This window comes from Ctenopharyngodon idella, chromosome 15 (genome assembly GCF_019924925.1).
Source record: "Ctenopharyngodon idella isolate HZGC_01 chromosome 15, HZGC01, whole genome shotgun sequence".
In the NCBI taxonomy this organism is placed as follows: Eukaryota; Metazoa; Chordata; class Actinopteri; order Cypriniformes; family Xenocyprididae; genus Ctenopharyngodon; species Ctenopharyngodon idella.
Window position 1 is genome coordinate 23,536,929 of NC_067234.1, and position 13,610 is coordinate 23,550,538.

At 35.8% G+C, this 13,610-nt stretch overlaps 1 protein-coding gene across 11 annotated transcripts in view; it reads left to right on the plus strand.

Moving 5' to 3' along the window:
- ncam1b (neural cell adhesion molecule 1b) overlaps window positions 1-13,610 on the plus strand; it is a 106,759-nt gene that overhangs the window by 61,911 nt on the left and 31,238 nt on the right. For 5 of the 11 annotated variants that reach the window (XM_051863110.1, XM_051863118.1, XM_051863112.1 and 2 more), the window contains 6 exons: window positions 2,039-2,068; window positions 5,410-5,560; window positions 8,013-8,200; window positions 10,287-10,383; window positions 10,666-10,836; window positions 12,970-13,098. In XM_051863110.1, the coding sequence (XP_051719070.1) occupies window positions 2,039-2,068; window positions 5,410-5,560; window positions 8,013-8,200; window positions 10,287-10,383; window positions 10,666-10,836; window positions 12,970-13,098 (766 nt within the window). The remainder of the gene's footprint in view (window positions 1-2,038; window positions 2,069-5,409; window positions 5,561-8,012; window positions 8,201-10,286; window positions 10,384-10,665; window positions 10,837-12,969; window positions 13,099-13,610) is intronic. The other 6 variants (XM_051863114.1, XM_051863121.1, XM_051863116.1 and 3 more) reach the window with 3 other exon arrangements.

The window sequence follows — 13,610 nt, forward strand, 5'->3', positions numbered from 1 at the left end:
TGGATGTGGATGGAAGCTCTTTCTTCAGCTCATACTAGTGACCCCCATTCACTGCCATTATAAAGCTCGGAATTCGTCAGGATATTTATTAATATGTCTTTGATTATGTTCATCAGAAAGAAGAAAGTCATATACACATAGGATAGCTTGAGGGTGAGTAAAGCTTGGGCTAATTTTCATTTCAAAGTGAACTAATCCTTTCAGTTTGTTGATTGATCGATCTTTATTCTGGTTAATGATTTAATGCACTGAGCACTGCTGTAGTTTATATCACAACACTCTCCAACAGCAGAATGCTACTTTTATTTCTTTTAAGTCTAATTCTTAGTCAGATCTTAGTTTTAAATATATTATATGATTGCATTTTCGAAATATATGGCCAGACGTGCAGTCTACCAAAAACAGAGTGACAACACTAGGAATCAGTGTTGGGGAAAGTTACTTTTAAATGTTATGCAATATTGCATTATTCCCTAAAAAAGTAACAAATTATGTTACTTAGTTACTTTTTATGGAAAGTAATGCGTTACATTAGTTTTGCGTTACTTTTTCTTATCTGGGCTGTCTGTTTGTTTGTTTGTTTGTTTGTTTTTGTAACAACAAAAAAGTTATATCTTTGGCAAATGTAAAGGCCCTTTCACACCAAAAAGTGAAATGAATAAGCCTCAGACTGAAGAAAATGCAAGCCTTTCAGCTGTGCTGCCATTCAGGAATACAAAAGAAGAGGATGCAGGAGAAGTAGTAAATGAGTTAATGCATGCTCACATTTAGTCTAGAACTAGTCTAGAATATTTCTCTAAACATGGGACAGGAGAGGTGTCAGTCAGTTAATGGGAAAGCAAAGTGACTTGTACATTTAAAAGTAATGCGTTACAATACTAGTTACTTGAAAAAAGTAATCTGATTATGTAATTTGCGTTACTTGTGATGCATTACCCCCAAAACTGCTAGGAACGCACACAAGTGTCTTCACAGTACAGAGACTAGCAGTGTGAACGGGGCTTAACACAGAATGCCGTGTTTTACTGTTATTCTTCTTGTGTTTTGTTTGGTGATAATCTCAGTGTGTTCTAGCATGTCAAGTGATTTCCTGTCCATTGCATCGTGTTACTAAGCATGTGCACGCTCAGCCTCCACGTGAAGTGACGTGAGTCCACAGAGAACTTCAGCCACTTTCATGGGGAAAGTGTTTGCATGAAGTGTTTATCTGTGTGGTATGAAAGTATTCAGTATATCCCAAGAAATGAAGTGGTCCTGTTCTCTGCAAATTGAAAAAGAAGTTATTACTTGCAGCATTTTATTTTTTAGCATTTTTTTTTTTTTTTTTTTTTTAAGAACTCATGCTTTTTAAATAATGCTCTAAAAAATCTTTTTTTTCTCCCCTTGTTTTCCAGTAAATATCTAAATACCCTTAAAACAAAATCTATTTACTTGAGAGGCAGAATTACAGATAGTAAAACTTGTTTAAACCTCACTAAATATTTTTAGGAAAAAAAAAAAAGAAAGAAACAATTTGCCATGAGGTAACAAAAATACACTTAATAAAAGATTTATTCTCTGAAAATGAAAAAAGTCTTCTTATCTTTCACAGTTTTGCTTTTCATGTAAGTTTATCTTGTTTTAGGGATGTTTAAATGTTTTTTTTTACTTCAAATTCAAGACTCTCCGAAACTTTTTTTTTTGCCATATGCTTTTTCATAAAGCAACAAGTATTTTTATATTTATTATTTTATGAACTATAAAAGATGAATGTGTAAGCTAATTTTAATTAACCAGAATAAATGACCAGTCTATTCAAGCTTGTTTAACTGAATGAGTGAGTAATGCTAAAAACAGAGCAAAACAATTGAACATTTAATCTGCTTCTTAATTTATTTTTTGTAATATGCATCACTTTGTAATATTACACTTTTTAGCCCATATGCTTAATCAGTAAACATGTGTTTATTGTGCAGTGCTTTTGTTCTGAATAACAGAGGATTCCTTCTAAAGGACTGCTTTGCCTCTTTGTGTTGTGTTTTGTCTGTGTTCTTTGCAGGCCTCTTGGACTCGGCCCGAACAGCACAAGGTAGAGATTCCATATCCATGACTCCATAAACTAAATTATGAAGATAGCCATCAACTCCATAAACCTCCTCTTTCCTATCAGATCAAATCTCTGAAATCTCATCAGATCCATCAACTGAATTATGATGATGGCTTTGTTTCACCTGAGAGTGAAATTGTGTAGTTGTAGTTTCCACTTTCTTTTCAGTGCATGGCCTCTTTTTTTCATTCTGTCTAATCGATTAAGTCATTATGACGTTGTTTTATTCCATTATGACGCCACAAGGCTGCATTCTCAAAGTTTAATATATATAAAAAAATCTTTATAATGTCTGACCATGTTATTCCTTCCAAAGTTGTTATTGTGATTTGATGGATTTTTCCTTTAAGCATTTAATGTTGCACAAAATGCTTTTGTTGTTGTTCACACCGAGCCTTTTCCTTTCCCGCCCTGACAAAAATAGACATTTGAGCAAACCACCTCCATCCAAGCTTTGCAGAAGGCTGGTGTGCATTATTAAAAAGACCTTTCTGCTGAAAACTATGGCTCTAAAACTTTAATGATATAGCGTTCTCACGTTGCAAATGAATAAATAGAGCCTTATCTTAGAAGAATGGGAGATAAAGTCAGTTGAATGTGCTGATTGAAGTGTATAGCTGTTTGCCATAGAGATTCAGCGATCCGGGCAATGATCTGACCCCAGTACCACATAGTAACCAGAGTCCAGTGACGAGAGCACGTCCCATGGCACATGGGGTCACGGTCTGGCCATTTGACCACAGCAGACAGGGAAAACTGTGGGAAAGAAGGCCGGAAATGGGCTGGACTGGGTTCAGCGCTCCCATTAGGGGGTTATTCAATTAGCCCAGTCAGCTCTGCTGGGTGGCTGTTGGGTGGTTTTTGGATGAAAAGGCTCAGCATTATGTAAGCGTGACTCAGTCCTGGGACAACACCGGCATAATTATTGTCTCTGACACAACGCTTCTGCCGAGTTCATTCATAGCAAAGTTTGTGGAAGGGGCAGCGGCTGACCAGAAATGTAGAGAGAGGAGTTTTTTCTGTTCCAAGTGGAGCAGGGAATACTAATGTTGTGCTTGATGAAGTCTTCGAAACTTCAATGCATTTCCTGTCCTCATTACTGTCCTGTCTGAGATTGTGTGTGTGTGTGTGTGTGTGAATGTTGGAAAGAGAAAGCGAGTTCATTCCACCCATTCTGAGATCTGTTCAGCCCAAGTATTCAGTTTACTGCACTGCAAATAGTCTTTCTCTTTAATGAACAATATATTTAATGAACAATTTTACTGAGCGGTAGTGTATATAATCTGTACTTTGTCATTTTCCTGTAAAAATATCTAAACATCCTTACATTCGATAAATTGTAAATCTATGTATAAAGCTGCATATTTTTTTTTTCTTTTTTTTTTCTTTTCTCAAATCATCCTTTGGGCAAGATTAGTCTCCTCCACAGGCTGTATCCACGCCACGGGCCATGTGTTTGAAACCCCTGCTATACTGTATGCAAATTGTGCTGTCATTAAGGAAACGTTGGTTATAGATGCCACTCATCTTCATAAGATCCACAAGGTTAAGTGGAACAGCAAGCTAAAAGAAACTGCAAGCATGGCATGTTAAGATCTATGCTTGTCTTTAAAATGAGCACTGGGACATTGTAAAATGGTCCAAGCCAGCTGAGATCATGTGACGTAGCTTTTGATGAAGTAACAGCGGTGTAGAAATGGCTTCCCCTACCTTATGGTCTGCATTATTTATGTTCCCCCCTCACATCTCTGCTAGAAAAGACTCAGCACATAAAAGACTCTTATTTATGTCTGCCGTTCACCAAACCTCCTTTTTCACCAGGTTTGCTTCTCTGATATCTTTCAGTACTCACATACTTAAAAATGAAGAATTGTTCAAATGGCCATTTTTCTCTGAAAGTAGAGAACTGTTTTTGGTAACACTTTAGTATACGGAACGCATATTCACTATTAACTATGACTTTTCCCTCAATAAACTCCTAATTTACTGCTTGTTAATAATTAGTAAGTTTGTTGTTAAAGGGTTAGTTCACCCAAAAATGAAATTTCTGTCATTAATTACTCACCCTCATGTCGTTTCAAACCCGTAAGACCTTCGTTCATCTTCGGAACACAAATTAAGATATTTTTGACAAAATCAGATGGCTAAGTAAGGCCTGCATCGCCAGCAATAACACTCCCTTTTTCAATGCCCAGAAAGCTACTAAAAACATATTTAAAACAGTTCATGTGACTACAGTGGTTCAACCTTAATATTATAAAGTGACAAGAATACTTTTTGTGTGCCAAAAAACATGAACATGAATTCATGAAGCTTCGAAGCTTAACGAATCATTTGTTTCGAATCAGTGGTTCGGAGCGTGAATCAAACTGCCAAAGTCACGTGAACTATTGAAGTTTCAAAACACTTATGACGTAACAAAGCCTTGTTTACTGAAATCGTATGATTTTGGTGCTCTGAACCACTGATTCGAAACAAATGATTCGTTAAGCTTCGAAGCTTCATGAAGCAGTGTTTTGAAATTGCCCATCACTAGATATTGTGGAATAAAGTCGCTATTTTGTTATTTTTGGTGCACAAAAAGTATTCTCGTCGCTTTATAATATTAAAGTTGAACCACTGTAGTCACATGAACTGTTTTAAATGTGTTGTAGCTTTCTGGGCATTGAAAAAGGGAGTGTTATTGCTGGCGATGCAGGCCTCACTGAGCCATCGGATTTTATCAAAAATATCTTAATTTGTTTTCCAAACATGAACGAAGGTCTTACAGGTGTGGAACGATATGAGGGTGGGTAATTAATGACATAATTTTCATTTTTGGGTGAACTAACCCTTTGTTGCATTGAAGTGGAGTTACTTGCAAACTATATAGGAATAGTTAACCCATAATTCACATTCTGTCATCATTTATTCTTGTTGACGCATGTTCCAAAAGTCCATTTGACTTTTTTCATTCTTTAGAAAACAAAATACTTTACATTACAAAATGTGGAGTTACTTTTCTCAGTAAAATGAAAGCATGATGTGACCAAAAGCTCAAAAAAATTATCTAAAAGCACCATAAAAGTACCAAAAAGTTGTTCATACGTGTCTTGCAATATGTTTAAATTCTTCTGAAGCCACTTTTATGGTGCTTTTTTTGTCCTTTTTGGAGTTTAACAGTTTGTGGTGTTAGAAAAAAGAAAGCCATACAGGTTTGGAATGACATGAGGGTGAGTAACCGATGACAGAATTTTCATCTGAGGGAGAACTATTATTTTAATGGCTGAAGGAAGTGAAAAGTATGAATTTTTCAGTGAATTTTCCCTTGTCTCTGTGTTCAGAGTCCTGATGGTGACGTGTTGGTTCGCAGTGACGCCCGCGTGTCTTCTCTCACCCTGAAGTACGCTCAGTACACCGACGCCGGCGAGTATCTCTGCACTGCTCGCAACGCCATCGGAGAGACCTCGCAGCTTGTGAATCTGGAAGTGCGCTGTGAGTCTATAGTATCTGTAGCCTCATTAGCTTCTATCAGTCAAACGTACTGTTGGATACCACACTGATATGCCTCAAAGGCATATGTTTAATTCACAGCAGCACTGCTGCTCGGCTGCAGTCCAGAGAGCATATGGCTACTCAGAAGAGAATGGTAGTTAATGTATCAAAACCACAGCCACCCCCCAACATTATCACCCCCCTCCCCCACCACCACAGGACACGAATGATACGAAAACAGCCTCCCAATAGACTTGAATCACACTGTGTCCTAACCAAGTGCAATGTGACAAGGTTTTGTGTGTCCAACTTTCAAATCATAAATTAAATGAATATTAGGGATGCACATGCATATTACATTTTTGCAGATGCCAATATTTTTTGATGTTATGGCCAATAACATGATGTATGATATTAATTTTAGTAATTATAACAAGTTATTGTTTTTAACTTTCAGTGAGTGTTAGATGATGGCAAAAGTAATATAAATGTAAAACACAGAATAAATAAGCATGTACAATTAAATATCTGATATCGGCCAATGAAATGAATAAGAAAAAATATAAATGTTATCTCTCTCTCTCTCTCTCTCTCTATATATATATATATATATATATATATATATATATATATATATATATAATGTGTATATATATATATATATATATATATATATATATATATATATATATATATATATATAATGTATATATAATTTTTAAAACGTTAGTTCCTGTCCTTGATTCTGACTGGTCAATATTATTGACTATGACTGCTTCACCAAACGGTTCTGTGTATCACTACACAACACCCTTAGCAACCACTCTTAGCAACTGGCTTTAATATTTGTATTGTGTGGTAACCGTTTTATAAAAGCAATACGGTACTCGAGGCTAGTGCTGTATCGTGAATAAGTCACGGCGGAAGCCAGGGCTTCGCATCGTGCCTAACAACACCCTTCAGCCGTGACTTATTCACGATACAGCACAGCCTCTTGTACCTTATTGCTTACATATATAATGTGCATCCCTAAAAAATTTGCTTAAGAAATGCTAATATTGATGTTGAAAATGTAGAAAAATCTTTCCCCTGGTTTCACAGACAAGGCTTAAGCCTAGTCCCAGACTAAAATGTATGTTTGAGCTATTTTAACTGAAAGCAACTTGCAGTGACATATCTTAAAATATGTTAGTGTCATTGTTTTGTCTCACATCACATCAGATGCACATCAGTGTTTTTTCTAAGGCACATTTATAAAAGCTACTTAAATGCCCTAATTGAACTAAGGCCTAATCCTGGCTTAATCTAAGCCCTGTTTGTGAAACATTAGAACTTCACTTTGAGGGTAATTTAATTGGTCAGCAAGCTATATAGAGCTGAATTTTAGACCAATGAGATTTCACAGTGGGCGGGGTTACCTAGCATGACGCGACAGACAGAAACCCCGTGACGGACAAAATGTCCTGTTGCTCATCAAAGCTGGTTAGTAAAATAATGGTTAGGATTTACATGGAAGAGACCGAATTTATTTAATTTTTTATTTTTTTTTTATGCCTGGTTAGGACAATGGGGTCAGAGTAGATGCCATATTTCATTTGAATAAAAACAAGGCTGTTAGTGGACATATTACATATTATATGAACAAAAAAAGTCATAACAATCGTTTTGGTTTGTCTCAAATGAAAAATACAGTAGCATTTACTCTGACTAAAGTCTAGTAACAAAGACAAAGTTCAGACCAAAAATGCACTAATTTACTTGTTTGCACGATTCATATATTGCTGTGACATCAAAAACCGAGCATTAACCTTCCCTCAACTTTATTGCAATCAATAGCAAGCAAAGCATTATCGCCCATTTTTGCTCTCATTGCGCTCCCCCCACTGCGCCTGTTTGTATTTGTTTTCAAATTAGCTGCGGCGTATGCTGTGAAAATACCAGCCTCCCTCTTCGCTTGTTTGTGCATTTGTACCAGCCGTGTATTGCTGTGATGGGACTAATGACATCTGAATCTCTGATGAATGTGAGAACAGTATCTCAGCAGGCCGACAGTTATTCGCACACAGTCTGTGAGGGAACGCGGGCCGACCGCATACGTCACGGGAGCTTCGTGCCTGAAGTCGGCCCCCAGCATGCTATTCAGGGATGCTGCTTGGAGGAGGGGCCTTTTGAAGCCAGTGAAGCGTGATTGGCTTTTATGTACTGCCACGAACAGATGTGTTCAACATCGCAGAGCGCTGTGTTTTAAGCACTCCACTTTCAGCTCTATGTTTAAGCCATGGACATTTTGATCTTTAACCACCTTATCCTCAGAATTAAGGCTTCAAAGATAATGAGAATGGAGGTTTTGTTCTCCCTTAGCGGATGTAGATGGGCGGTAGGTAGAAAAGGGTCAGCGCTACCAGCAGGTTTGTTTGTTTTTCAGTTGTATATGCTTTGCCTTTCATCACAGATGCCCCGAAAATCCTGGGATCAGTAACGGTGTACACGTGGGAGGGCAACCCGGCCAATATCAGCTGTGAAGTGCTGGCTCACCCCAACAATGTGTCTATTACGTGGCTGCGAGACGGCCTCCAGCTGCCTAATCTTAACACCTCCAATATCAAGATTTACAACACGCCTTCTGCAAGCTACCTGGAGGTACGGCCCACACAGACGCCTTCCTGAGAACATAAACATTCTATATACACATGAACACACAAATACTTTATACACAGATGGGAAATTTAACGAAACTGGACAAAGAACATGTGCTGGTTATATTTCAACCCTAAATCAAAAGAAAGACATATTATATTATATTATATTATATTATATTATATTATATTATATTATATTATATTATTAATTGCTGCAGTCTGTTTCAAAATGTTTAATTAATTTGGATTAATTATTTTAAAAAAATATTTTGAATGAATGATTCAATGACTTACCCATAAAGACTTCACTTGTTTCATTACTAGATGAATCTGCATTTTTGAAGGAATCTCTTGAATCAGTGATTCAATGATTCACTCATGAAGACTTCACTTGTTTAATTACTGGATGAATCAGTTTTTTTGGACGAATCTCTTGAATCATTGATTCAGTGATTCACTCATAAAGACTTCACTTGTTTCATTACTGGATGAATCAGTGTTTTTGAACGTCTTGAATCAATGATTAAGTGACAAATACATTTTATAACATGTAATCAATAGCATTAAGTTGCTTTCAAAAGGTGATTTGCTCTATTATGATCGCTTCTGTAGACATGTGTTTATATCCGAACTACAAACTTTTATCCCAGTACTTCTGTGATAATTTGAATTAATGTAAGACAGAAATAATGATAATGTGTAGTTGAAAAGACTGTTTGTGAAGCTGTTTCGCACCTATACTGGATCAGCGGCAGCGCGAACACAGATCTGAATGTTCAGTTCCAGTATGATTTTGTCAAAGGTTTAATAGACACAGGCGAATCGTTGTCATTTAGAACTAAGATCGTGTGGGTGTTTGAATCGAGATTGTGATCTTTTAACGATTGATTGTGCAGCTCTAATTATTAGGGCTGCCCTCGACTAAAGATTTTTCTGATCAACTAGTAGTTGTTCATTTTAAGCAATTAGTCGACTAATCGCATGTTATAAAATTAACTAAAATTTTGGTCGACTAAGCCTCTTCCTGTCAACTAATGGTTAGTTGACTGTTGAATCTTTTTATGAAACAGATTTGTTTTGATTCATACACTGATTTGTTAAACACATTCGCAACCACAACAGTTATTATCAATATTTTGCTCCTTGTTGTAAAAAATATTAATTCTAATGAAACTGAATGAAAGACATGCTCTTGATCAGCAGATTCTCAGGCACAAACAAGTTATTCGATCCCTGCATTTTGTTTATAAATGACATTTCCCAGTTCATTCACAAACATGTTCAGTGCCGCTCAAAATCTCATTCAGACCATGGTTATTATTAAGTAAAACTATTAAAAAAAAATAGAATATTAGAACATTAGAAATGTTGCCTTGGAAATAAGTTGAAGTTTAAGTACTACAGTTTCTCACTAGAAAAAAAAAAAAATTAAACTCAAATTGTAATTTTTTTTTTTTTTTAAATTATAAAATAAATAAAAATGACATAAGAACATAAAAAAACAAACAAAATTAAAATGACAAAAGCACATAGCATAATTATTAAAAATTTAACTAAAATGAAAACTAAAAATAAAAGCTAGTTCAAATTGTTAATAAATACAATAATATATACTGTAAATAATACTAAAATAACACTTATTCAGACTCCTTCAGTTAAACTTAAATTCTGTTGGTTCATGCTATAGTTTTTGAAGGAAGGAAAGCAGTCACACATTTCATGTAAATGATTTGTTCACTTAAAAGATTTGTTTTTTTTTTTTTTTTTTTCAAATATGATGATTTGTTCATCATCTACAATCATAATGGTTTTAAACAAGCTTAATTTTCTGTATCAGAAATATTATACCTAGTTTATTCATTTTGGTTTAGGGGTGAAATGTGACCTGGACCTGTTTTTTGTGAGCTTTACCCAGGAAAGGGTAGGGTTGCTCTAGGGCACTACTGCAGCCTGTGCTTCTTATCAATATTTTAGCACAGTGAGCGCACCGTCAGGAGTAAATACACATCTAATGGAATGACAGTGGTAAAATAGATAAATGATGAGATAGAGACTAGAGGTTAATACATTCACTTGATCTGTCCCAGGTCAATCCAGAGTCTCAGAGCGACTTTGGCCCCTACAACTGTACTGCCTCCAATGAGATCGGAACCGAATACAGAGAGTTCATCATGATCCCAGCTGGTCTGTTTCTCTGTATTGATCTCAAAATGTACACAATATAGTAATTTACAGCGGTAGCAAATCGTATAGTGTTTGGATGCTTTTTGCTTTCAAGGTATTGTATTTTTGAATTAACTGCAATTCTAGCCTTTGTTCAATAAAGTGCAATACAATAGCTCAAATTTTCCTTGTGTAAACTTTTGCTCAGCACAAAGCAGCACAATCAGGCAATATTATCAGACATAAGCTGTTAAAGTGCAGTTTTCCCACTGCGTATTGTAAAGTGTCTCCCCTGTGGTGCAGATGTGCCCTCGGCGCCGGCCATCACTCAAGTGCAACCGTACTCCAGCACGGCTCAGGTGCTTTTCGAAGAGCCAGAGTCCACTGGAGGAGTTCCTGTGCTCAAGTACCAAGCTGAGTGGAGAGCGGTGGGCCGAGGGAAATGGGTGCAGCGAGTCTATGAGGTGAAAGACGGTAAGTCACATGAACCGAAGCGGGAAGCCATCTGTATTATATGTAAAAGGCAAAACCCCTGTATGGTTTGTAGACTTATATAGTGGAAAACAGCACTTTTAAAATAAGAGGTCAGTATAGTATTTTAACAATCACATTACAGACCCTCTTTGGAAACTATACTTTAAAAATGGTTAATTTAGAAATTGCTATGGTATTAAAGTCATACCTATAGTCAAATTAACACATTACCGTACAAAATTTTGGGGTCGGTAATGTTTTTTTAATGTTTTTGAAAGAAATCTTTCAAAATGCTCACTAAGGCTATGTTTATTTGATCAAAAATACAGTATAAACCGAAATATTTTTAAATATTATTAAAATTTAAAATAACTGCTTTCTATTTTAATATATTTTAAAATGTAATTTATTTCTGTGATGGCAAAGCTGAATTTTCAGCAACCATTACTCAAGTAAAATGATCATAAAAAACTAAATTGTCTTTTTTGGGTGCCAGAACTTTGACGACATAACTGGATTGAAGGGAAAAATCTACTTTCTATAAAAGTGTACAGTATTTAATATGCAGTTATTTCAGCAACTTGTTACAATAGAATCTGTCATTTCTGTTGTAATGAATTAGATTTGGATGTAATAGGCCTTATTCATGAAACATAAGCAGAAAATAAACAATTGATGGTTGGTAACACTTTATTTTACAGTAACTATGTTTCCATCCAAAGTTGCAAATTTAACTTATGTGCAAAATAGTAACACTTTATTTTGAAGTAGCTATGTTTCCGTCTAAAGTTGCAAATTTAACTTGTGTGCAAAATTGGAATATTGCATAAAACATTTTTGAATAAAGCAGCGTTTCCATCCTATGTGTTCAAGAGAACAAAATCGTCACTTCCTGGGAAATTGACGCAAAATATCTGTAATAAAAATGTAAGTTGCTGCAATCATGGAAACCACTGTGGCTCTTTTTTTTTTTCCATCATAAATGATTTGCGCCTCAGAGTGTGCAGATGAAACTTAATAAACAGTGTCATTATTATCTTGCATTTGGATGCCTGGTGTTTTGGAACGCAATCATGTGAGACACTTATGGGAGGGAATTATACCAAATCATTCTGATGATAGACTTTGGCTCAGACATTTCAGAATGATCAAACCAACATTTCAGTTGCTGTGCAGTTGCTGTTGCTTTTTGTTTTTTTTTTTGTTTTTTTTTGCGCTTTGAGGGATTTATTTAGTAAATGTGTTTCCATCGTAGTTTATGCGCATGTCTTATCGGATGAAAAATATATCGCCTCAATTGAGAGCATACTTTTTTTTTTTTTTTTTTGGTGCGTTTTTAGAATTTATGCTCATTTTGGCGTTTCTATTCAGCATTTTTTTTTTTTTTTTTTTTTTTTTTTTATGCAATATAAACATAGCTACTGTCCTTGTTACACGTTACATATACCTATTTTAGAAAAACAGTAATTTATGCATAATTACATTCAACTAACCCTAAACCAAACCCTAATCCTAACCCCTATAGTAAGTACAAAGTTATTTCATATTTATATACATAGTTATATTCATATTTTTTGGTACTTAAATGTTTAATTACATTTTAACAAGAACACCTTAAAATAAAAGTAGCCAAATGGTTTCATGTACAATTTGTTAGTAATGCAATCTGCTCACGTTTCATGAATGGTCCATGTTATTTCTACATGTTAAAGGGATAGTTCACCCAAAAATTAAAATTGTCATCACTTGTCTTCACTCCTCATGTTGTTCCAAACCTGTGTGACTTTATTTATTCTGTGTAACTTAGCAGATATTTTGAGAAATGTGAATGTGTTCTTCAGTAACCAAAGCTATTTTTTTCAAAATATCTTCTTTTCCGCTGAAGTAATTCATACAGGTTTATAACGACATGAGGGTGAGTAAATGAGGACAAACTTTTCTTTCTTTAGTGAAATATCCATTTTTACTATGATATTGAATGTCAGCATCACTGTATGCCCGTAGCTTTAAATGTCAAATGTATTTCCGCCATGTTCAGTGGCAAGGTTTTATGTTGCCCATTTAACTTGCATGCTGTTGTTTATGAATTAATGAATGGGTTTTTGATTAAATCTGCTTCTTGCTGCTTCCCAGCAGGACTGAGTTCAGTCAAAGTCACCGGGCTTAAACCCGAAACCGAATACGAAGTCAAGATGTCTGCCATCAACGGCAAGGGCGAAGGCGACAGCAGCCCGTCAGTGGTCTTCAAAACCGAGCATGTCCGTGAGTATCCCACTTCTCTCTCTTAGGAGCACACGGTTCCATCAACAGCAGCGCAGCGTGGCGTGACGGCCCACACACCTTATCAACCAGCTAGTGTGAAGTCTTCGGCTGACGCAGACGCTGTGTTCATAGTGCTAAAGAGTAGGGCGTAATGAATTAAGTAGTTTGAATATTAACATTTCAGTCGCTTGAACAATTCTCTCATTTCACTGAATTACAAATCCAATGAAACACAGCATTACAACACAACATTTTATTAAAAGTTAAGTGTGTGCTTTTCTAAATTATTATGGAATATATATATATATATATATATATATCACTCAATTTTAGCCTCATCTGACAACTCCAGACATGCTTTTGCATGGATCTTTTTGAGCAATGTCTTCTTTTGTGCCTCCCTCCCATACAGAACAGTAGAGCTCTTGATATGGTTGACTGGTTCAGCTTTACACTGTTCTCAACTAAACTGAACTCTGTCGCTCCTTCAGAGTAATTGTTAGCCTCTCTGT